This window comes from Oncorhynchus mykiss, chromosome 13, assembly GCF_057628025.1.
Source record: "Oncorhynchus mykiss isolate SJ-2025 chromosome 13, ASM5762802v1, whole genome shotgun sequence".
Lineage (NCBI taxonomy): Eukaryota > Metazoa > Chordata > Actinopteri > Salmoniformes > Salmonidae > Oncorhynchus > Oncorhynchus mykiss.
Genome location: NC_143034.1, coordinates 12,348,979 through 12,372,410, shown reverse-complemented (window position 1 = coordinate 12,372,410; position 23,432 = coordinate 12,348,979). Strand labels below are relative to the sequence as shown.

The window sequence follows — 23,432 nt, the reverse complement described above, 5'->3', positions numbered from 1 at the left end:
CCAGTTTTCGGCAAAAAAAAGCGTGTTTTTATCGTGTCTTCCTTGTTTGTTCAGATGAGTACCTGTTCACTGGAGCATCCCAACGGGCAGAAGGCCGACTCTCTCCCCGCCAAGAGGCTCTGCAAGGGGGTGTGCGCGCAGGATGGGTCGGTCGGAGGTGGAGGGGGGAAGGCAAGCAGGGCCGTGGAGGTGGTAGGTGACATATCACTAATCTCGGCAACAACCCAGAACCAACATGGTTTCCTCTGTTTGTCCAGGAGAGAACATTTCACTGGCCCAGATAACCAGACCGGATGGAGCATGTACCAGTCTGTCAATCCGGAGTAGAAACAATAACAAAGCCTCTGTTTTTGTAAAAATTCTGAGGGCCGAGCCTGGAAAAATGTAACCACTCCAATTCATGGACAGAGCTTTGGATGCAAGGACTGACCATCCAAGATATACACATTATAGCTTTAAGCATGTTTTAACGCTATACAGTGTTTGTTTACATTTACAATGCTGACAAACATTGGAGTAAAACAAGCTCATGTGAAGAATGTATAATGATGTTGCAATTGCAGATCGTTTTTGTTTACTTTGTGGCAGCACACCTGGTTGGTGCCTGTTTGCACGTTGGCTAATATTAATTAACTAGCCGACTTGACACAATGTCTCTCTAATCTATAGTCATGCCAGTGTATAACCCCTCCTGTCTCTAATCTATAGTCATACCAGTGTATAACTCCTCCTCCTGTCTATAGTAATACCAGTGTATAACCCCTCCTGTCTCTAATCTATAGTCATACCAGTGTATAACTCCTCCTCCTGTCTATAGTAATACCAGTGTATAACCCCTCCTGTCTCTAATCTATAGTAATACCAGTGTATAACCCCTCCTGTCTCTAATCTATAGTCATACCAGTGTATAACTCCTCCTCCTGTCTATAGTCATACCAGTGTATAACCCCTCCTCCTGTCTCTAGTCTATAGTCCTACCAGTGTATAACCCCTCCTCCTGTCTCTAGTCTGTAGTCATACCAGTGTATAACCCCTCCTGTCTCTAATCTATAGTCATACCAGTGTATAACCCCTCCTCCTGTCTCTAGTCTGTAGTCATACCAGTGTATAACCCCTCCTGTCTCTAATCTATAGTCATGCCAGTGTATAACCCCTCCTGTCTCTAATCTATAGTCATACCAGTGTATAACTCCTCCTCCTGTCTCTAGTCATACCAGTGTATAACCCCTCCTCCTGTCTCTAATCTATAGTCATGCCAGTGTATAACCCCTCCTGTCTCTAATCTATAGTCATACCAGTGTATAACTCCTCCTCCTGTCTCTAGTCATACCAGTGTATAACCCCTCCTGTCTGTCTCTAGTCTATAGTCATGCCAGTGTATAACCCCTCCTGTCTCTAATCTATAGTCATACCAGTGTATAACCCCTCCTCCTGTCTCTAGTCTGTAGTCATACCAGTGTATAACCCCTCCTGTCTCTAATCTATAGTCATGCCAGTGTATAACTCCTCCTCCTGTCTATAGTAATACCAGTGTATAACTCCTCCTGTCTCTAATCTATAGTCATACCAGTGTATAACTCCTCCTCCTGTCTATAGTAATACCAGTGTATAACCCCTCCTCCTGTCTCTAATCTATAGTCATGCCAGTGTATAACCCCTCCTGTCTCTAATCTATAGTCATACCAGTGTATAACTCCTCCTCCTGTCTCTAGTCATACCAGTGTATAACCCCTCCTCCTGTCTCTAATCTATGGTCATGCCAGTGTATAACCCCTCCTGTCTCTAATCTATAGTCATACCAGTGTATAACCCCTCCTCCTGTCTATAGTAATACCAGTGTATAACCCCTCCTCCTGTCTCTAATCTATAGTCATACCAGTGTATAACCCCTCCTCCTGTCTCTAATCTATAGTCATACCAGTGTATAACCCCTCCTGTCTCTAATCTATAGTCATGCCAGTGTATAACCCCTCCTCCTGTCTCTAATCTATAGTAATACCAGTGTATAACCCCTCCTCCTGTCTCTAATCTATAGTCATACCAGTGTATAACCCCTCCTGTCTCTAATCTATAGTCATGCCAGTGTATAACCCCTCCTGTCTCTAATCTATAGTTATGTCAGTGTATAACCCCTCCTGTCTCTAATCTAGTCATACCAGTGTATAACCCCTCCTGTCTCTAATCTATAGTCATGCCAGTGTATAACCCCTCCTCCTGTCTCTAATCTATAGTCATGCCAGTGTATAACCCCTCCTGTCTCTAGTCTGTAGTCATACCAGTGTATAACCCCTCCTCCTGTCTCTAATCTATAGTCATACCAGTGTATAACTCCTCCTCCTGTCTATAGTAATACCAGTGTATAACCCCTCCTCCTGTCTCTAATCTATAGTCATACCAGTGTATAACTCCTCCTCCTGTCTATAGTAATACCAGTGTATAACCCCTCCTCCTGTCTCTAGTCTATAGTCATACCAGTGTATAACCCCTCCTGTCTATAGTCATACCAGTGTATAACCCCTCCTGTCTCTAGTCTATAGTCATACCAGTGTATAACTCCTCCTCCTGTCTCTAGTCTATAGTCATACCAGTGTATATCCCTTCCTGTCTATAGTCATACCAGTGTATATCCCCTCCTGTCTCTAGTCATACCAGTGTATAACCCCTCCTGTCTGTCTCTAGTCTATAGTCATACCAGTGTATAACCCCTCCTCCTGTCTCTAGTCATACCAGTGTATAACCCCTCCTCCTGTCTCTAGTCTATAGTCCTACCAGTGTATAACCCCTCCTGTCTCTAGTCTATAGTCATACCAGTGTATAACCCCTCCTGTCTGTCTCTAGTCTATAGTCATACCAGTGCATAACGCCTCCTGCTGGCTGGATGAGTGTCTGCAGGGGATTGAGGACCAGGACTACACTGGCTCTATGGAACTGTCTGTCTACGATGATGCCAGCACTGTGAGTTACTAGAATACTACTGCAGTACTACTGCAGTACTACTAATACTACCGCACTGTGAGTTACTATAGTACTACTACAGTACTACTACAGTACTACTAATACTACCGCACTGTGAGTTACTAGAATACTACTATAGTACTACTACAGTACTTCTACAGTACTACTCATACTACTGCACTGTGAGTTACTATAGTACTACTACAGTACTACTCATACTGCTGCACTGTGAGTTACTAGAATACTACTATAGTACTACTACAGTACTACTAATACTACCGCACTGTGAGTTACTAGAATACTACTACAGTACTAATAATACTACCGCACTGTGAGTTATCAAATCGAATCAAATCACATTTTATTTGTCACATACACATGGTTAGCAGATGTTAATGCGAGTGTAGCGAAATGCTTGTGCTTCTAGTTCCGACAATGCAGTATCAGAATACTACTACAGTACTACTACAGTACTACCAATACTACAGCAATGTAAATTATCAGAATACCACTATAGTACTACTGCAGTACTACTAATGCTACAGCACTGTGAGTTATTGAATACTACTATAGTACTACTGCAGTACTACTAATGCTACAGCACTGTGAGTTACATACGTGCGTGTATGTGTTGTGTGTGTGTCAGGATGGTTCCAGAGCGATAGTGGAGGGATGGAGGGAGAGGCTGGAAAGGAGAGGTGTTTCCATGGTGATCTCTGGCCATGACTCCGCCCAACCCAGGGGAGGTAAGTGTACGAACGCAAGGTGTCTGTGTGTGTGTGTGTGTGTGCGAGGTGTGTGTGTGTGTGAAGTGTGTGAGCGAGGTGTGTGGGTGTGTGTGTGTGTGTATGCGAGGTGTGTGTGTGTGTGTGTGTATGCGAGGTGTGTGTGTAAGCGAGGTGTGTGTGTGTGAGGTGTGTGAGCGAGGTGTGTGTGTGTATGCGAGGTGTGTGTGTGTATGCGAGGTGTGTGTGTATGCGAGGTGTTTGTGTGTGTAAGCGAGGTGTGTGTGTGTGTGTATGCGAGGTGTGTGTGTGTGTGTGTGTGTGTATGCGAGGTGTGTGTGTAAGCGAGGTGTGTGTGTGTGTGTGTGTGTGTGCGAGGTGTGTTTGTGTGTATGCGAGGTGTGTGTGTGTATGCGAGGTGTGTGTGTATGCGAGGTGTTTGTGTGTGTAAGCGAGGTGTGTGTATGCTAGGTGTGTGTGTAAGCGAGGTGTGTGTATGCTAGGTGTGTGTGTATTGTAACAGGCCCCATGTTGATCTCCTCTCCTCCAGTGGGTCATGCCAAGAACCAGGCTGTGTCTCAGAGCTCAGGAAAGTACCTCTGCTTTCAGGACGCTGTGAGTCACAACACAACGTGTTTATGTTAACCTGTCTCCTGTGTGTTTGTCTGTGGGATAATGTGTGTGTCAGTATGTGGGAGAGAGAGGTGGAGTGATAAAGTAAGTGTGTGTGTGTGTGTGTGTGTGTTAGAGGTCTGGAGGGAGTCATCGTCATGCTCTAGCTGCTGCTGTCTGACACATCTGGGCCACGTTTAGTACAACACTCACACACACACACACACACACACACACACACACACACACACACACAGGCCAAATAACAGGTGGGTACTGTATCAGAGTAAATGTTTGACAGAGCTGTCAGTATAACATGAGGACTGAGACTCCAGTCTGTGTGAGTGTTTGTGTTAGAGTGTGTGTTTGTGTGTGTGTGTTACACTTAGTAATTGCTAAATGAGCCTAAGCTCCACTGCATGTTACCGGTGTCAATGAGCGAGTTTGTTTTTCGTGGCCCGGTGCCAGAGGTGGGCGGAGTTTTTGCATTTCAGGCCATTCCATTGGCGCACATCTGAGAGCAAGAGAACCAAAGCACTAACCAGAGAGAGACATCGCAGCCAGGGACATCGCACGCACACACACACACACACACACACTCGGATATGCTCTGTCTTGTGACGCACAAAAAATACAAAATATGGAACTGAATTATAGTCACGAGTTCTGGCCCCCGCCGTGTGTGTGTGTGTGTGTGTGTGTGTGTGTGTGTGTGTGTGTGTGTGTGTGTCTAAGATGCCTGGGGCTGTTCTGTGCCCCAAAAAAAGCATAATTCCTGAAATGAGACTCTTTCTTATCCCGACTGGGCTGAAACAGAGTTGAAAGAGAACGGTGATAAAATCAGACCGTTCCTCTAGAAATATAATTAAATGGTCAAATAGAGTTCAGTATCTCTCTAAATATTATCCTCTCCGCCCTCTCAGAGTTTAATAGAATGAGTCGGGCAGATCCGAAGTGAAAACATTTTTTGGGGGTGGGGTGTCTCACATCGAAATGATTGGCTGAGCCTCTGGACTGAGAACAGGAAGTTAAATGTATTGAGCTTATTAGAATAGTAGTTAAGTTGAATTCGTTTCTCATAATCCATGAAGAGAATGCAGCAGGGATTCCTGTTTCATGAAGAAGTAACGCCTGTTTCTGTGTGCCTGTTTCTGTGTGCCTGTTTCTGTGTGCCTGTTTCTGTGTGCCTGTTTCTGTGTGCCTGTTTCTGTGTGCCTGTTTCTGTTTGCCTGTTTCTGTTTGCCTGTTTCTGTGTAGCCTGTTTCTGTTTGCCTGTTTCTGTGTAGCCAGTCAGCGTGCAGAAACAGTCGGCGTGCGGAAACAGTCGGCGTGCGGAAACAGTCGGCGTGCGGAAACAGTCGGCGTGCAGAAACAGTCAGCGTGCAGAAACAGTCGGCGTGCAGAAACAGTCGGCGTGCAGAAACAGTCGGCGTGCAGAAACAGTCGGCGTGCAGAAACAGTCGGCGTGCAGAAACAGTCGGCGTGCAGAAACAGTCGGCGTGCAGAAACAGTCGGCGTGCAGAAACAGTCGGCGTGCAGAAACAGTCGGCGCGCAGAAACAGTCGGCGTGCAGAAACAGTCGGCGTGCAGAAACAGTCGGCGTGCAGAAACAGTCGGCGTGCAGAAACAGTCGGCGTGCAGAAACAGTCGGCGTGCAGAAACAGTCAGCGCATAGAAACAGTCAGCGTGCAGAAACAGTCAGCGTGCAGAAACAGTCAGCGTGCAGAAACAGTCATTCCTAAAGGCTTCCTCCAAAAACCTTCCCAGTTAAATGTTGACTGTAAAGTCGTCCACCTGGCAGAATGACATCATGATGATGTCTATCAGGGTGGGCGTTTGATTGACAGACTCTCCCATCACATGTACACTGCTATAGAAACAGAATGATATCATGATGTCTATCAGGGTGGGCGTTTGATTGACAGACTCTCCCATCACATGTTCACTGCTATAGAAACAGAATGATATCATGATGATGTCTATCAGGGTGGGCGTTTGATTGACAGACTCTCCCATCACATGTACACTGCTATAGAAACACCACAGTCTCTCAGGGTCACAGTTCAATGAAAGGGCAGCTACTCTTGGCCTCCTGATGTGGTTTAACAGTTGTTGTGGAATTAGAACTCCATTTGGTGTTTGTCCCATTTTGTGAAGTCTTGGTTGGTGAGCGGACCACAGACCTCACAACCATAAAGGGCAATGGGCTCTATGACTGATTCAAGTATTTTTAGCCAGATCCTAAATGGTATGTTGAATTTTATTTTCCTTTTGATGGTGTAGGAGGCCCTTCTTGCCTTGTCTCTCAGATCGTTCACAGCTTTGTGGAAGTTACCTGTGGCGCTGATGTTTAGGCCGAGGTATGTATCGTTTTCTGTGTGCTCTAGGGCAACAGTGTCTAGGTGGAATTTGTATTTGTGGTCCTGGTGATTGGACCTTTTTTAAAACAGTATTATGTCTTACTGAGATTTACTGTCAGGGCCCAGGTCTGACAGAATCTGTGCAGAAGATCTAGGTGCTGCTGTAGGCCCTCCTTGGTTGGTGACAGAAGCACCAGATCATCAGCAAACAGCAGACATTTGACTTCAGATTCTAGTAGGGTGAGGCCGGGTGCTGCAGACTGTTCTAGTGCCCGCGCCAATTCGTTGATATATATGTTGAAGAGGGTGGGGCTTAAGCTGCATCCCTGTCTCACCCCACGACCCTGTGGGAAGAAAAATCTCACATTTGTTGTTTGTGTACATGGGTTTCATAATGTCATATGTTTTTCCCCCCAACACCACTTTCCATCAATTTGTATAGTAGACCCTCTTTTCTGGTTCTCTCTCTCTCTCTCTCTGTCTCTGTCTCTCTCTGTCTCTCTCTCTGTCTCTCTGTCTCTCTGTCTCTGTCTCTCTCTCTTTCCACCTGTCTCTCTGTCTCTGTCTCTCTCTCTCTCTCTCTCTCTCTCTCTCTGTCTCTCTGTCTCTCTCTCTGTCTCTCTCTCTGTCTCTCTCTCTGTCTCTCTCTCTCTCTCTGTCTCTCTCTCTGTCTCTCTCTCTGTCTCTCTGTCTGTCTCTCTCTGTCTCTCTCTCTGTCTCTCTCTCTCTGTCTCTGTCTCTCTCTCTCTCTCTCTCTATGTCTCTCTCTCTCTATGTCTCTCTGTCTCTCTCTCTGTCTCTCTCTCTCTCTCTCTCTCTCTCTCTCTGTCTCTGTCTGTCTGTCTCTGTCTCTGTCTCTGTCTCTGTGTCTCTCTCTCTCTCTCTCTCTCTCTCTGTCTCTCTCTCTGTCTCTCTCTCTTTCCACCTCTCTGTCTCTCTCTGTCTCTCTGTCTCTCTGTATCTCTGTCTCTCTCTCTGTCTCTCTCTCTCTCTCTCTCTCTCTCTCTCTCTGTCTCTCTCTGTCTCTCTCTCTGTCTCTCTCTCTCTCTCTCTCTGTCTCTCTGTCTCTCTGTCTCTCTCTGTCTCTCTCTCCCTGTCTCTCTCTCTCTCTCTGTCTCTCTCTGTCTCTCTGTCTCTCTGTCTCTCTCTGTCTCTCTGTCTCTCTCTCTCTCTGTCTCTCTGCATCTCTGTCTCTATGTCTCTCTCTCTCTCTGTCTCTCTCTCTCTCTCTCTCTCTCTCTCTGTCTCTCTCTGTCTCTCTCTCTCTCTCTCTCTCTGTCTCTGTCTCTGTCTCTCTCTCTCTCTCTGTCTCTGTCTCTGTCTCTCTCTCTCTCTGTCTCTCTCTCTTTCCACCTCTCTGGTGTGTTATGTCTGATGTGTGTGTAAGTGTTGATTCTGAACATGTCTGTTTAGATCCTCTCTGAAGGTTGCGACCTCCCGGAGTGCTCTAGTCATAACAAACACACTGTTAAACCCATCAACACGCCTTGAAATGTTTGTGAGAGAGTTAGCTAACCTTGTGTGTGAGAGAGAGAGCATGGTAACTGTAACTGTGTGTGTGAGAGAGATAATGCTAACTGTAACAGTGTGTGTGAGAGAGAGAGAATGCTAACTGTAACTATGTGTGTGAGAGAGAGAATGCTAACTGTAACAGTGTGTGTGAGAGAGAGAGAATGCTAACTGTAACTATGTGTGTGAGAGAGAGAGAATGCTAACTGTAACTATGTGTGTGAGAGAGAGAGAATGCTAACTGTAACTGTGTGTGTGAGAGAGAGAGCATGCTAACTGTAACTATGTGTGTGAGAGAGAGAGAATGCTAACTGTAACTATGTGTGTGAGAGAGAGAGAATGCTAACTGTAACTATGTGTGTGAGAGAGAGAGAATGCTAACTGTAACTATGTGTGTGAGAGAGAGAGAATGCTAACTGTAACTGTGTGTGTGAGAGAGAGAGCATGCTAACTGTAACTATGTGTGTGTGAGAGAGAGAATGCTAACTGTAACTATGTGTGTGAGAGAGAGAGAATGCTAACTGTAACTTTGTGTTCCAGGATGATGTGATGATGCCTCAGCGAATACATCTCCAATACGAGACCTGCCTCTTCAACTCTACCTCTGTAAGTACTACTGTCTGTCTAGAGTTCAGGGAGTACAGCTCTAGTCTGATGAGTTATCCCTCCCTCTCTACCTCTGTAAGTACTACTGTCTGTCTAGAGTTCAGGGAGTACAGCTCTAGTCTGATGAGTTATCCCTCCCTCTCTACCTCTGTAAGTACTACTGTCTGTCTAGAGTTCAGGGAGTACAGCTCTAGTCTGATGAGTTATCCCTCCCTCTAGAGCCCAGGGAGTACAGCTCTAGTCTGATGAGTTATCCCTCCCTCTAGAGCCCAGGGAGTACAGCTCTAGTCTGAGGAGTTATCCCTCCCTCTCTACCTCTGTCAGCACTACTGTCTGTCTAGAGTTCAGGGAGTACAGCTCTAGTCTGATGAGTTATCCCTCCCTCTAGAGCCCAGGGAGTACAGCTCTAGTCTGATGAGTTATCCCTCCCTCTAGAGCCCAGGGAGTACAGCTCTAGTCTGAGGAGTTATCCCTCCCTCTCTACCTCTGTCAGCACTACTGTCTGTCTAGAGCCCAGGGAGTACAGCTCTAGTCTGATGAGTTATCCCTCCCTCTAGAGCCCAGGGAGTACAGCTCTAGTCTGAGGAGTTATCCCTCCCTCTAGAGTTCAGGGAGTACAGCTCTAGTCTGATGAGTTATCCCTCCCTCTCTACCTCTGTAAGTACTACTGTCTGTCTAGAGTTCAGGGAGTACAGCTCTAGTCTGAGGAGTTATCCCTCCCTCTCTACCTCTGTAAGTACTACTGTCTGTCTAGAGTTCAGGGAGTACAGCTCTAGTCTGATGAGTTATCCCTCCCTCTAGAGCCCAGGGAGTACAGCTCTAGTCTGATGAGTTATCCCTCCCTCTAGAGCCCAGGGAGTACAGCTCTAGTCTGAGGAGTTATCCCTCCCTCTCTACCTCTGTAAGTACTACTGTCTGTCTAGAGTTCAGGGAGTACAGCTCTAGTCTGATGAGTTATCCCTCCCTCTAGAGCCCAGGGAGTACAGCTCTAGTCTGAGGAGTTATCCCTCCCTCTAGAGCCCAGGGAGTACAGCTCTAGTCTGAGGAGTTATCCCTCCCTCTCTACCTCTGTCAGCACTACTGTCTGTCTAGAGCCCAGGGAGTACAGCTCTAGTCTGATGAGTTATCCCTCCCTCTGTCCATCTCCTCCCTCCATATCTCCATCCATCTCTTCCCTCCTATCCATTTCCTCCCTCCATATCTCCATCCATCTCCTCCCTCCTCTCCATTTCCTCCCTCCATATCTCCATCCATCTCCTCCCGCTCTTTCTCCTTATCCTCCCTGCCTCTCTCCATCTCCTCCCATCCTCTCTTCCTCTCCTCCCTCCCACTCTCCATCTCCTCATCTCCTCCCTCTCTCCATCTCCCTCTCTCCATCTCCTCCTCCCCTCTCCATCTCCCTCCCTCCCTCTCTCTCTCCATCTCCTCCTTCCCTCTCTCCCTCCCTTCCCCTCTCTCTCCATCTCCCTCCCTTCCCCTCTCTCTCCATCTCCCTCCCTCTCTCTCTCCATCTCCCTCCCTCCCTGTCCCTCCCTCTCCCTCCCCTTCGTCCCTCTCTCTCCCCTTCGTCCCTCTCTCTCTCCCTCCCTCTATCTCCATCTCCCCCTCCCTCTCTCCCTCCTGCTCTCCCTGTCTCCTCTAAATGATCATAACAGACAGGAAAACTTTAACATTCTGTGTGTCCGGAGTTCCCCACATTCCTTCTGTCCTGTGCACTGGGGTCGTGTTTCTGGTAGAGTGGTGTGGGTGGGTGTGTATTAAGGTGTGTCTCAGTGTGAGCTGTGGGATTACAGGTTAAAGGTTAGGGGGTCATGTGTAGTAGGTGAGGGAGAGCTGCAGGAGATGGGGGGGGGGGGGGGCTAGAGAGAGAGGGACCGAGAGATAATAGAGAGAGATGACAGAGAGATAATAGAGAGACAGAGAGATAATAGAGAGACAGAGAGAGTGAATGGGGAAAAAGGGAAGTAAGGCCATGTGGTTTTCTCTGCTTATTTGCCCTTTGAACTGTGTGGGTGTGCAGCAGACAGGGTGTAGAGAGGAAATGAGCGGGATTGGTTCAGCTATGAGGAATAATAATATGGGTTCACTTTAGGGTTGTAGATCATTCCTCTCCATCTGTATGGTAGATCATCTGTCTGGTAGATCATTCCTCTCTGTCTGGTAGATCATCTGTCTGGTAGATCATCTGTCTGGTAGATCATTCCTCTCTGTCTGGTAGATCATCTGTCTGGTAGATCATCTGTCTGGTAGATCATTCCTCTCTGTCTGGTAGATCATCTGTCTGGTAGATCATCTGTCTGGTAGATCATTCCTCTCTGTCTGGTAGATCATCTGTCTGGTAGATCATCTGTCTGGTAGATCATTCCTCTCTGTCTGGTAGATCATCTGTCTGGTAGATCATTCCTCTGTCTGGTAGATCATTCCTCTCCGTCTGTCTGGTAGATCATCTGTCTGGTAGATCATTCCTCTCTGTCTGGTAGATCATTCCTCTCCATCTGTCTGGTAGATCATTCCTCTCCATCTGTCTGGTAGATCATTCCTCTCCATCTGTCTGGTAGATCATTCCTCTCCATCTGTCTGGTAGATCATTCCTCTCCATCTGTCTGGTAGATCATTCCTCTCCATCTGTCTGGTAGATCATTCCCCTCCATCTGTCTGGTAGATCATTCCTCTCCATCTGTCTGGTAGATCATTCCTCTCCGTCTGTCTGGTAGATCATCTGTCTGGTAGATCATTCCTCTCCGTCTGTCTGGTAGATCATCTGTCTGGTAGATCATTCCTCTCCATCTGTCTGGTAGATCATCTGTCTGGTAGATCATTCCTCTCCATCTGTCTGGTAGATCATCTGTCTGGTAGATCATTCCTCTCCATCTGTCTGGTAGATCATTCCTCTATTCCTCTACCATCCTTTCTACCCCCCCTCTCTCTCTATCCTTTCTACCCCCCCCCTCTCTCTCTATCCTTTCTACCCCCCCTCTCTCTCTATCCTTTCTAACCCCCCCTCTCTCTCTATCCTTTCTAACCCCCTCTCTCTCTCTATCCTTTCTAACCCCTCTCTCTCTCTATCCTTTCTAACCCCCCTCTCTCTCTCTATCCTTTCTAACCCCTCTCTCTCTCTATCCCTTCTAACCCCCCTCTCTCTCTATCCTTTCTACCCCCCCTCTCTCTCTATATCCTTTCTAACCCCCCTCTCTCTCTCTATCCTTTCTAACCCCCTCTCTCTCTCTATCCTTTCTAACCCCCCTCTCTCTCTCTATCCTTTCTAACCCCTCTCTCTCTCTATCCCTTCTAACCCCCCTCTCTCTCTATCCTTTCTACCCCCTCTCTCTCTCTCTATCCTTTCTAACCCCCCTCTCTCTATCCTTTCTACCCCCTCTCTCTCTCTATCCTTTCTAACCCCCCTCTCTCTCTATCCTTTCCAACCCCCCTCTCTCTCTCTATCCTTTCTAACCCCCCTCTCTCTCTATCCTTTCTAACCCCCCTCTCTCTCTATCCTTTCTAACCCCCCTCTCTCTCTATCCTTTCTAACCCCCCTCTCTCTCTCTCCATTCTAACCCCCTCTCTCTCTCTATCCTTTCTAACCCCCCTCTCTCTCTATCCTTTCTAACCCCCCCCTCTCTCTATCCTTTCTAACCCCCCCTCTCTCTATCCTTTCTAACCCCCTCTCTCTCTCTATCCTTTCTAACCCCCCCTCTCTCTCTATCCTTTCTAACCCCCCCTCTCTCTCTATCCTTTCTAACCCCCCCTCTCTCTCTATCCTTTCTAACCCCCCTCTCTCTCTATCCTTTCTAACCCCCCCTCTCTCTCTATCCTTTCTAACCCCCCCTCTCTCTCTATCCTTTCTACCCCCCTCTCTCTCTATCCTTTCTAACCCCCCTCTCTCTCTATCCTTTCTACCCCCCCTCTCTCTCTATCCTTTCTAACCCCCCCCTCTCTCTCTATCCTTTCTAACCCCCCCTCTCTCTATCCTTTCTAACCCCCCCTCTCTCTCTATCCTTTCTACCCCCCTCTCTCGCTCTCTTTCCTTTCTAACCCCCCCTCTCTCTCTATCCTTTCTAACCCCCCCCTCTCTCTATCCTTTCTAACCCCCCTCTATCTCTATCCTTTCTAACCCCCCCCTCTCTCTCTATCCTTTCTAACCCCCCCCTCTCTCTCTATCCTTTCTAACCCCCCCTCTCTCTCTATCCTTTCTAACCCCCCTCTCTCTCTCTATCCTTTCTAACCCCCCCTCTCTCTCTATCCTTTCTACCCCCCCTCTCTCTCTATCCTTTCTAACCCCCCCTCTCTCTCTATCCTTTCTAACCCCCCCTCTCTCTCTATCCTTTCTAACCCCCCTCTCTCGCTCTCTATCCTTTCTAACCCCCCTCTCTCGCTCTCTATCCTTTCTAACCCCCCTCTCTCGCTCTCTATCCTTTCTAACCCCCCCCCTCTCTCTATCCTTTCTAACCCCCCCTCTCTCTCTATCCTTTCTAACCCCCCTCTCTCTTTGTCTCTATATCTCTCTTGGTGTGTTTCTCTCTGTCTCTCTCGCTCTGTCGGTCTCTCTTTGTCTGTCTCTCTCGCTCTCTTTGTCTTTCTGTCTCTCTCCAGCCCTCTTTCTCTCTCTCTAGCCCTCTCTCTTTGTCTCTTCCATACATCATATGTGATCAGTGTGGTTTGTTTGTGTGCGAGTGTCTGTCTGTGTTGATCACATGTATCTAGTAGATCACTAAGAGTCTGTGTTTGTGTCTGTGTTTCTCTCAGTTGATTGGCTGTCAGGTCCGCAGGGATCCAGAGGGATCTACTGAGCGCTACACACGCTGGATCAACAACATCAGCCAGGATCAACTCAGCACCCAGGTAACACACACTCAGGATGTGTGTGTATGTGGGGGTCGCATGCCAGGCAGTGGCCAGGTCTGATGGAAACAGGATGGAGCCTGCAGTTTCTATATACACACACACACACACACACACACCAGAGGAAGCAGGAGGACCACTTATGTAAAATTCCAGAATTATTTGACCTACATTTGTGTGTGTGACTGAGAGAGTGATGACTCCCGGCTTTAGGATGGGCTGGTATCGCGCAAAATTCCCAGCTTTTCCAAAGATCCCACTTGGAAGATTCCCGGAATCAGGAGAGAATATTCATCTTCCAACCAGGATTTCTGGAAAACCTTTCTGAAAGTTGGCTGAATTTTGCAATTCTAAATACTTGAGTGGAAAGTAGAGCTCTGTGATTCAGCTCTAACTCAGGGAGAGGAAAGTGGAGCTCTGTGATTCAGCTCTAACTCAGGGAGAGGAAAGTGGAGCTCTGTGATTCAGCTCTAACTCAGGGAGAGGAAAGTGGAGCTCTGTGATTCAGCTCTAACTCAGGGAGAGGAAAGTCAAGCTCTGTGATTCAGCTCTAACTCAGGGAGAGTAAAGTCAAGCTCTGTGATTCAGCTCTAACTCAGGGAGAGGAAAGTATAGCTCTGTGATTCAGCTCTAACTCAGGGAGAGGAAAGTCAAGCTCTGTGATTCAGCTCTGACTCAGGGAGAGGAAAGTATAGCTCTGATTCAGTACAACTGAATACAACTGACCTGGATTTTGCCTGGCTGGTCCACGTGTAGACACACACACACACTGTGTACACACACACACACACACTGTACAGACACACACTGTACAGACGCACACACACACGGCCTGCAGAATTCTTTTGCAGACATTCCTAGTAAATATATTTCTATGGTATTGAATTTCATGGGCCAGAATGGAAGCAGGTTCTGTTGGTGTGGTGATTATCTCTACATATGAGTTTCTCTCTTTCTCTGTCTTTCTTTCTTTCTCACTCTCTCTTTCTCTCTCTCTGTCTATATCCCTCTCTCTCTCTCTCTCTCTCTGTCCCTCTCTCGCTCCCTCTCTCTCTCCCTCTCTCTCTCCCTCTCTCTCCCTCTCCCTCACACTTGTTCTATTTCTCCTTCCCTTTGTATGAGTAATCTAACCCCTCAGTAACCCTCTACTCCTTCTTTCCCTCTCTCCTTTCTTTCTCTCTCTCCCTCTCTCTCCTCCTCTCCCCTCCTTGTCTCTACCTCTCTCTCTCCTCCTCTCCCCTCCTTGTCTCTACCTCTCTCCTCCTCTCTCTAGACCTCTTTCCTCCTCTCCCCTCCTTGTCTCTACCTCTCTCTCTCATCCTCTCCCCTCCTTGTCTCTCTCTACCTCTCTCCTCCTCTCCCCTCCTTGTCTCTACCTCTCCCCTCTCTCCCTACCTCTCATTTCTTCCTCTCTACCTCTCTCCCCTCTCTCTCTTCCTCTCCCCTCCTCTCTCTCTACCTCTCCTCTCTTCCTCTCTACCTCTCTTCCTCTACCTCTCTCCCCTCTCTCCTCTCTCCCCTCTCTCTACCTCTCTCCCCTCTCTCTCTTCCTCTCTCCACCTCTCTCCTCTCTACCTCTCTACCCTCTCTCTCTCTCTCTCTCCTAGGTTTATCTAAGGTGCTGCTTGTTTTAATTCCGTGTGCGTGTGTGTGTGCGTGTGTGTTCTCTAGCCTGTGGAGTCTGTTCTTTCTGAGTTGAAGATATGATTAGAAACACAGTGTTCAGCTGAAGGACATTAGATATGGCTGTTCCATAACTACACACTACAACTCCCCCACTGTGAACACGTCACCACATTGCTATCTGTCTATCTAGCCTTTGTCTTTTCCTTTCTCTCTCCCTCGTTCTCTCTCTCAGTATAACTGTCACAACTTTCTCAACGTTCTCTCTCCTCTCCTCTCGGTCACTCCCTCGTTCTCTCTCTCAGTATAACTGTCACAACTTTCTCAACGTTCTCTCTCCTCTCCTCTCTGTCACTCCCTCGTTCTCTCTCTCAGTATAACTGTCACAACTTTCTCAACGTTCTCTCTCCTCTCCTCTCTGTCACTCCCTCGTTCTCTCTCCTCTCCTCTCTGTCACTCCCTCGTTCTCTTTCTCAGTATGACTGTAACAACTTTCTCAACGTTCTCTCTCCTCTCCTCTCTGTCTCTCCCTCGTTCTCTCTCCTCTCCTCTCTGTCTCTCCCTCGTTCTCTCTCCTCTCCTCTCTGTCACTCCCTCGTTCTCTCTCCTCTCCTCTCTGTCACTCCCTCGTTCTCTCTCCTCTCCTCTCGGTCACTCCCTCGTTCTCTCTCTCAGTATAACTGTCACAACTTTCTCAACGTTCTCTCTCCTCTCCTCTCTGTCACTCCCTCGTTCTCTCTCCTCTCCTCTCTGTCACTCCCTCGTTCTCTCTCCTCTCCTCTCTGTCACTCCCTCGTTCTCTCTCCTCTCCTCTTTGTCACTTCCTCGTTCTCTCTCCTCTCCTCTCGGTCACTTCATCGTTCTCTCTCCTCTCTGTCACTCCCTCGTTCTCTCTCCTCTCCTCTCGGTCACTCCCTCGTTCTCTCTCCTCTCCTCTCTGTCACTCCCTCGTTCTCTCTCCTCTCCTCTCTGTCACTCCCTCGTTCTCTCTCCTCTCCTCTCTGTCACTCCCTCGTTCTCTCTCCTCTCCTCTTTGTCACTCCCTCGTTCTCTCTCCTCTCCTCTCGGTCACTTCATCGTTCTCTCTCCTCTCTGTCACTCCCTCGTTCTCTCTCCTCTCCTCTCGGTCACTCCCTCGTTCTCTCTCCTCTCCTCTCGGTCACTCCCTCGTTCTCTCTCTCAGTATGACTGTCACAACTTTCTCAACGTTCTCTCTCCTCTCCTCTCTGTCACTCCCTCGTTCTCTCTCTCAGTATGACTGTCACAACTTTCTCAACGTTCTCTCTCCTCTCTTCTCTGTCACTCCCTCGTTCTCTCTCTCAGTATGACTGTCACAACTTTCTCAACGTTCTCTCTCCTCTCTTCTCTGTCACTCCCTCGTTCTCTCTCTCAGTATGACTGTCACAACTTTCTCAACGTTCTCTCTCCTCTCCTCTCTGTCACTCCCTCGTTCTCTCTCTCAGTATGACTGTCACAACTTTCTCAACAAAAGAATATCATCTTGAACCGCTGACATTTGCTAAATGCAAATGTTGGAATTTAGGTTTAGAGAGAGTGGATATAAGGTGGGACACACTCACTCTCTCACTCACACACACACTCACTCACACACACTCACACTCACACACTCACACACACACTCTCTCTCTCTCACTCACTCACTCACTCACTCACTCACTCACTCACTCACTCACTCACTCTCTCACTCTCTTCAGATTCTATAGTATTCAGCTGCCCGTCCAGATGTGTTCCTCCAGTTGCATCTCTAATGGAGATCAGTGATGTGGGATAGTCCCAGAGAACAGTAGTGGGGGAAGCAATGGGAAGGTTGTTGATTAGTGAGCTGGACCAGAGTCAGACTGGAACACCAGCTGGGAGAAATGCTGAGTGATTAACCGTTTTTAAACATCTAATTGACTAAATGTTCAATGTGTTTCTCTAGAGATGAAATCAGATGAATCCTGAACTGTGTGTTGTTGTCGTTTCCTACAGGCCAATATTCGACATTGTTTAGCGCAGAAAACGTGGTCATTAACTACAATGACCATAAGCCCTCTTGCCCGGTCTGTGTGGGAAGAGACAGAAGACGAGGGATCGAGAGCTGTTGCTGTGAGAGGTGTCTCTACCTGACAATACATGATCCAAGTGATTGATAGTTGTTGGTATTCAGCAGTTACAAAAATCTTAAGAACTACTAAAATAGTGATTTTGTCAGACAGCACAGGCAGCAGCTCTATGGGGATGAGATGATGACTCGGAATGAAATAATGAAGTTGTCAAATAGAACAAATATATACACAAGTATAATATTTTATGAGAGAGAGAGAGATGAGAGAGAGAGCTCTCTAGTCTCTCTAGCAGGGTGTTGATATCTCACTGCTCTCTAGTATCTCTAGCAGGGTGTTGATATCTCACTGCTCTCTAGTATCTCTAGCAGGGTGTTGATATCTCACTGCTCTCTAGTATCTCTAGCAGGGTGTTGATATCTCACTGCTCTCTAGTATCTCTAGCAGGGTGTTGATATCTCACTGCTCTCTAGTATCTCTAGCAGGGTGTTGATATCTCACTGCTCTCTAGTCTCTCTAGCAGGGTGTTGATATCTCACTGCTCTCTAGTATCTCTAGCAGGGTGTTGATATCTCACTGCTCTCTAGTCTCTCTAGCAGGGTGTTGATATCTCACTGCTCTCTAGTATCTCTAGCAGGGTGTTGATATCTCACTGCTCTCTAGTATCTCTAGCATGGTGTTGATATCTCACTGCTCTCTAGTATCTCTAGCAGGGTGTTGATATCTCATTGCTCTCTAGTATCTCTAGCAGGGTGTTGATATCTCACTGCTCTCTAGTCTCTCTAGCAGGGTGTTGATATCTCACTGCTCTCTAGTATCTCTAGCAGGGTGTTGATATCTCACTGCTCTCTAGTATCTCTAGCAGGGTGTTGATATCTCACTGCTCTCTAGTATCTCTAACAGGGTGTTGATATCTCACTGCTCTCTAGTCTCTCTAGCAGGGTGTTGATATCTCACTGCTCTCTAGTATCTCTAACAGGGTGTTGATATCTCACTGCTCTCTAGTATCTCTAACAGGGTGTTGATATCTCACTGCTCTCTAGTATCTCTAACAGGGTGTTGATATCTCACTGCTCTCTAGTATCTCTAACAGGGTGTTGATATCTCACTGCTCTCTAGTCTCTCTCTAGCAGGGTGTTGATATCTCACTGCTCTCTAGTCTCTCTCTAGCAGGGTGTTGATATCTCACTGCTCTCTAGTCTCTCTCTAGCAGGGTGTTGATATCTCACTGCTCTCTAGTCTCTCTAGCAGGGTGTTGATATCTCACTGCTCTCTAGTATCTCTAACAGGGTGTTGATATCTCACTGCTCTCTAGTATCTCTAACAGGGTGTTGATATCTCACTGCTCTCTAGTATCTCTAACAGGGTGTTGATATCTCACTGCTCTCTAGTATCTCTAACAGGGTGTTGATATCTCACTGCTCTCTAGTCTCTCTCTATCAGGGTGTTGATATCTCACTGCTCTCTAGTCTCTCTCTAGCAGGGTGTTGATATCTCACTGCTCTCTAGTCTCTCTAGCAGGGTGTTGATATCTCACTGCCCTCTAGTATCTCTCTAGCAGGGTGTTGATATCTCACTGCTCTCTAGTATCTCTCTAGCAGGGTGTTGATATCTCACTGCTCTCTAGTCTCTCTAGCAGGGTGTTGATATCTCACTGCTCTCTAGTATCTCTAACAGGGTGTTGATATCTCACTGCTCTCTAGTATCTCTAGCAGGGTGTTGATATCTCACTGCTCTCTAGTATCTCTAGCAGGGTGTTGATATCTCACTGCTCTCTAGTATCTCTAACAGGGTGTTGATATCTCACTGCTCTCTAGTATCTCTAACAGGGTGTTGATATCTCACTGCTCTCTAGTTTCTCTAGCAGGGTGTTGATATCTCACTGCTCTCTAGTATCTCTAACAGGGTGTTGATATCTCACTGCTCTCTAGTCTCTCTAGCAGGGTGTTGATATCTCACTGCTCTCTAGTATCTCTAACAGGGTGTTGATATCTCACTGCTCTCTAGTCTCTCTAGCAGGGTGTTGATATCTCACTGCTCTCTAGTATCTCTAACAGGGTGTTGATATCTCACTGCTCTCTATCTCTAGCAGGGTGTTGATATCTCACTGCTCTCTAGTCTCTCTAGCAGGGTGTTGATATCTCACTGCTCTCTAGTCTCTCTCTAGCAGGGTGTTGATATCTCACTGTTCTCTAGTCTCTCTAGCAGGGTGTTGATATCTCACTGCTCTCTAGCAGGGTGTTGATATCTCACTGCTCTCTAGCAGGGTGTTGATATCTCACTGCTCTCTAGCAGGGTGTTGATATCTCACTACTCTCTTGTCTCTCTAGCAGGGTGTTGATATCTCACTGCTCTCTAGCAGGGTGTTGATATCTCACTGCTCTCTAGCAGGGTGTTGATATCTCACTGCTCTCTAGTCTCTCTAGCAGGGTGTTGATATCTCACTGCTCTCTAGTCTCTCTAGCAGGGTGTTGATATCTCACTGCTCTCTAGTATCTCTAGCAGGGTGTTGATATCTCACTGCTCTCAAGTCTCTCTCTAGCAGGGTGTTGATATCTCACTGCTCTCTAGTATCTCTAGCAGGGTGTTGATATCTCACTGCTCTCTAGTCTCTCTAGCAGGGTGTTGATATCTCACTGCTCTCTAGTCTCTCTCTAGCAGGGTGTTGATATCTCACTGCTCTCTAGTCTCTCTAGCAGGGTGTTGATATCTCACTGCTCTCTAGTCTCTCTAGCAGGGTGTTGATATCTCACTGCTCTCTAGTCTCTCTCTCTAGCAGGGTGTTGATATCTCACTGCTCTCTAGTATCTCTAGCATGGTGTTGATATCTCACTGCTCTCTAGTATCTCTAGCAGGGTGTTGATATCTCACTGCTCTCTAGTATCTCTAGCAGGGTGTTGATATCTCACTGCTCTCTAGTCTCTCTAGCAGGGTGTTGATATCTCACTGCTCTCTAGTCTCTCTAGCAGGGTGTTGATATCTCACTGCTCTCTAGTCTCTCTAGCAGGGTGTTGATATCTCACTGCTCTCTAGTCTCTCTAGCAGGGTGTTGATATCTCACTGCTCTCTAGTCTCTCTAGCAGGGTGTTGATATCTCACTGCTCTCTAGTCTCTCTCTAGCAGGGTGTTGATATCTCACTGCTCTCTAGTCTCTCTCTAGCAGGGTGTTGATATCTCACTGCTCTCTAGTCTCTCTCTAGCAGGGTGTTGATATCTCACTGCTCTCTAGTATCTCTCTAGCAGGGTGTTGATATCTCACTGCTCTCTAGTCTCTCTAGCAGGGTGTTGATATCTCACTGCTCTCTAGTCTCTCTCTAGCAGGGTGTTGATATCTCACTGCTCTCTAGTCTCTCTCTAGCAGGGTGTTGATATCTCACTGCTCTCTAGTCTCTCTAGCAGGGTGTTGATATCTCACTGCTCTCTAGTCTCTCTCTAGCAGGGTGTTGATATCTCACTGCTCTCTAGTCTCTCTAGCAGGGTGTTGATATCTCACTGCTCTCTAGTCTCTCTAGCAGGGTGTTGATATCTCACTGCTGTCTAGTCACTCTAGCAGGGTGTTGATATCTCACTGCTGTCTAGTCTCTCTAGCAGGGTGTTGATATCTCACTGCTCTCTAGTCTCTCTCTAGCAGGGTGTTGATATCTCACTGCTCTCTAGTCTCTCTAACGGGGTGTTGATATCTCACTGCTCTCTAGTCTCTCTAGCAGGGTGTTGATATCTCACTGCTCTCTAGTCTCTCTCTAGCAGGGTGTTGATATCTCACTGCTCTCTAGTCTCTCTAGCAGGGTGTTGATATCTCACTGCTCTCTAGTATCTCTAACAGGGTGTTGATATCTCACTGCTCTCTAGTCTCTCTAGCAGGGTGTTGATATCTCACTGCTCTCTAGTCTCTCTCTAGCAGGGTGTTGATATCTCACTGCTCTCTAGTCTCTCTAGCAGGGTGTTGATATCTCACTGCTGTCTAGTCACTGGATCCTCAAGCAGTCCGGCGCCGCTGAGTGTGTGTGTGTGTCTCCCCTCTCTCAGGTGTACACCTCTCACGGCCCTACGGTCATCATGCCAACATGGTTCTGCTCCAGGGATTGGTTCCAGCGGGTCGGAACCTTTGACGAGGGCGGCAAGGTGAGACTCCACCCCTAAAAGCTGTCCACGCAAGTCAAATTTAGAATCTAAAACCGACCACTTATGCAGATTTGATTGATTTGAACAGTGGGTCCACCCAGTCTTTCAAGGGGGGACTTCCCTTTCAGGTGTGCTCAGGGGTTAGGGGTCAAGAAGTGCAAGCACAAGACTGCATGAGGACTCCTCTAATTTGTCCAACGTTAGAGCACAAATCCATTTGAATAATGTGTGACCTCACTCTTCCCTTCTCTACCACCTCCTCCCTCATCACCCTCTTTCCGCTCTCTTCTTCTCTCCTGTCCTCTTCTTCTCTCCTCTCCTCTTCTCTTCTTCTCTCCTGTCCTCTTCTCTTCTTCTCTCCTGTCTTCTCTCCTGTCCTCTTCTCTCTTCTTTCCTGTCCTCTTCTTCTTTCCTGTCCTCTTCTCTATTCTTCTCTCCTGTCTTCTCTTCTGTCCTCTTCTCTCTTCTTTCCTGTCCTCTTCTTCTTTCCTGTCCTCTTCTCTATTCTTCTCTCCTGTCTTCTTCTCTCCTGTCCTCTTCTCTCTTCTTCTCTCCTGTCCTCTTCTTCTCTCCTGTCCTCTTCTCTATTCTTCTCTCCTGTCTTCTCTCCTGTCCTCTACTCTCTTCTTTCCTGTCCTCTTCTTCTTTCCTGTCCTCTTCTTCTTTCCTGTCCTCTTCTCTCTTCTTCTCTCCTGTCCTCTTCTTCTCTCCTGTCCTCTTCTTCTCTCCTGTCCTCTTCTCTCTTCTTCTCTCCTGTCCTCTTCTTCTCTCCTGTCCTCTTCTTCTCTCCTGTCCTCTTTTCTCTTCTTCTCTACTGTCCTCTTCTTCTCTCCTCTCCTGTCCTCTCCTCTCTCATCTCTCCTCTCCTGTCCTCTCCTCTCTCTCCTCTCCTCTCTCATCTCTCCTCTCCTGTCCTCTCCTCTCTCTCCTCTCCTGTCCTCTCCTCTCTCATCTCTCCTCTCCAGGGAGTTCCAGAGGATCTGTTGTGGTTCTATCAGAGTGTTGGTCAGGGAGGAGGTGTGGTCAGAGTGGACCAGTGTTTACTAGTCTACCGCTACCATCAACAAGCTGCTACACACTCTGTCCTGGAGTAAGACATGCACACACAGCCACGCTTACACACACACACACACACACACACACACTCACACACACACACACACAACATGTCCTCCAGCTACACACAGCTGTTCAGCTGACCCCTTCCTGAGCCTCATCCCTGGACACACACACTCAGCTCTGGAATTCCCTAGCCTCGCGTGTGTGCGTGTGTGTGTGCGTGTGTGTGTGTTGCCCTTTCCAACCTCTATAGCGACACACACACGTAGGACACGCGAAGCGGAAAGCCTGTTTCTGTAAATACTCTGATAGGGAAGACCTCTCCTTCCCTTCCCTCATAACCTCCTCCCTCATAACCTCCTCCCTCTCATCCCCTCGTTCCTGTTTTCACTCCTTCCTTCCTTCCTTCCATCTGTCCATCGTATATCTAACCTTGTTGACGCGCTGTCACCATCTACTCCTTCACAAATCATCCTCTCTTCCCTCTCTCCTCCCTCTCTCTTCCCTCTCTCTCTTCCCTCTCTCCTCCCTCTCTCCTCCCTCTCCTCCCTCTCTTCCCTCTCTCCTCCCTCCCTCTCTCCTCCCTCTCTTCCCTCTCTCTTCCCTCTCTCTTCCCTCTCTCCTCCCTCTCTCCTCTCTTCCCTCTCTCCTCCCTCTCTCCTCCCTCTCTCTTCCCTCTCTCTTCCCTCTCTCTTCCCTCTCTCCTCCCTCTCCTTTCTCTTTCTATTTGTCTATCAATCTTATTTCCAGCTCCTTCTGTTATCTCTCACTTAACTTATCTCCCTCTCTCCTCCCTTTTCCCCTCTCTCCTCCCTCTCTCCTCTCCTCCCTCTCTCCTCCCTCTCTCCTCTCTTCCCTCTCTCCTCCCTCTCTCCTCCCTCTCTCCTCTCCTCCCTCTCTCCTCCCTCTTCTATTCTCTCTCTCTTCTCTCTCTCTTCCCTCTCTCTTCCCTCTCT

The 23,432-nt window shown here is 47.6% G+C and overlaps 1 protein-coding gene across 5 annotated transcripts in view; it reads left to right on the top strand.

Annotated features, from left to right (window-relative positions):
- qtgal (queuosine-tRNA galactosyltransferase) overlaps positions 1–23,432 on the top strand; it is a 45,199-nt gene that overhangs the window by 542 nt on the left and 21,225 nt on the right. For 2 of the 5 annotated variants that reach the window (XM_090195186.1, XM_090195187.1), the window contains exons 2-9: positions 55–192; positions 2,839–2,955; positions 3,602–3,701; positions 4,231–4,295; positions 8,702–8,767; positions 13,511–13,606; positions 21,322–21,417; positions 22,383–22,507. In XM_090195186.1, the coding sequence (XP_090051312.1) occupies positions 55–192; positions 2,839–2,955; positions 3,602–3,701; positions 4,231–4,295; positions 8,702–8,767; positions 13,511–13,606; positions 21,322–21,417; positions 22,383–22,507 (803 nt within the window). Of the gene's footprint in view, positions 1–54; positions 193–2,838; positions 2,956–3,601; positions 3,702–4,230; positions 4,296–5,549; positions 6,653–8,701; positions 8,768–13,510; positions 13,607–21,321; positions 21,418–22,382; positions 22,508–23,432 lie in introns of those variants that run through there. The other 3 variants (XR_016485641.1, XR_016485640.1, XM_036939948.2) reach the window with 2 other exon arrangements.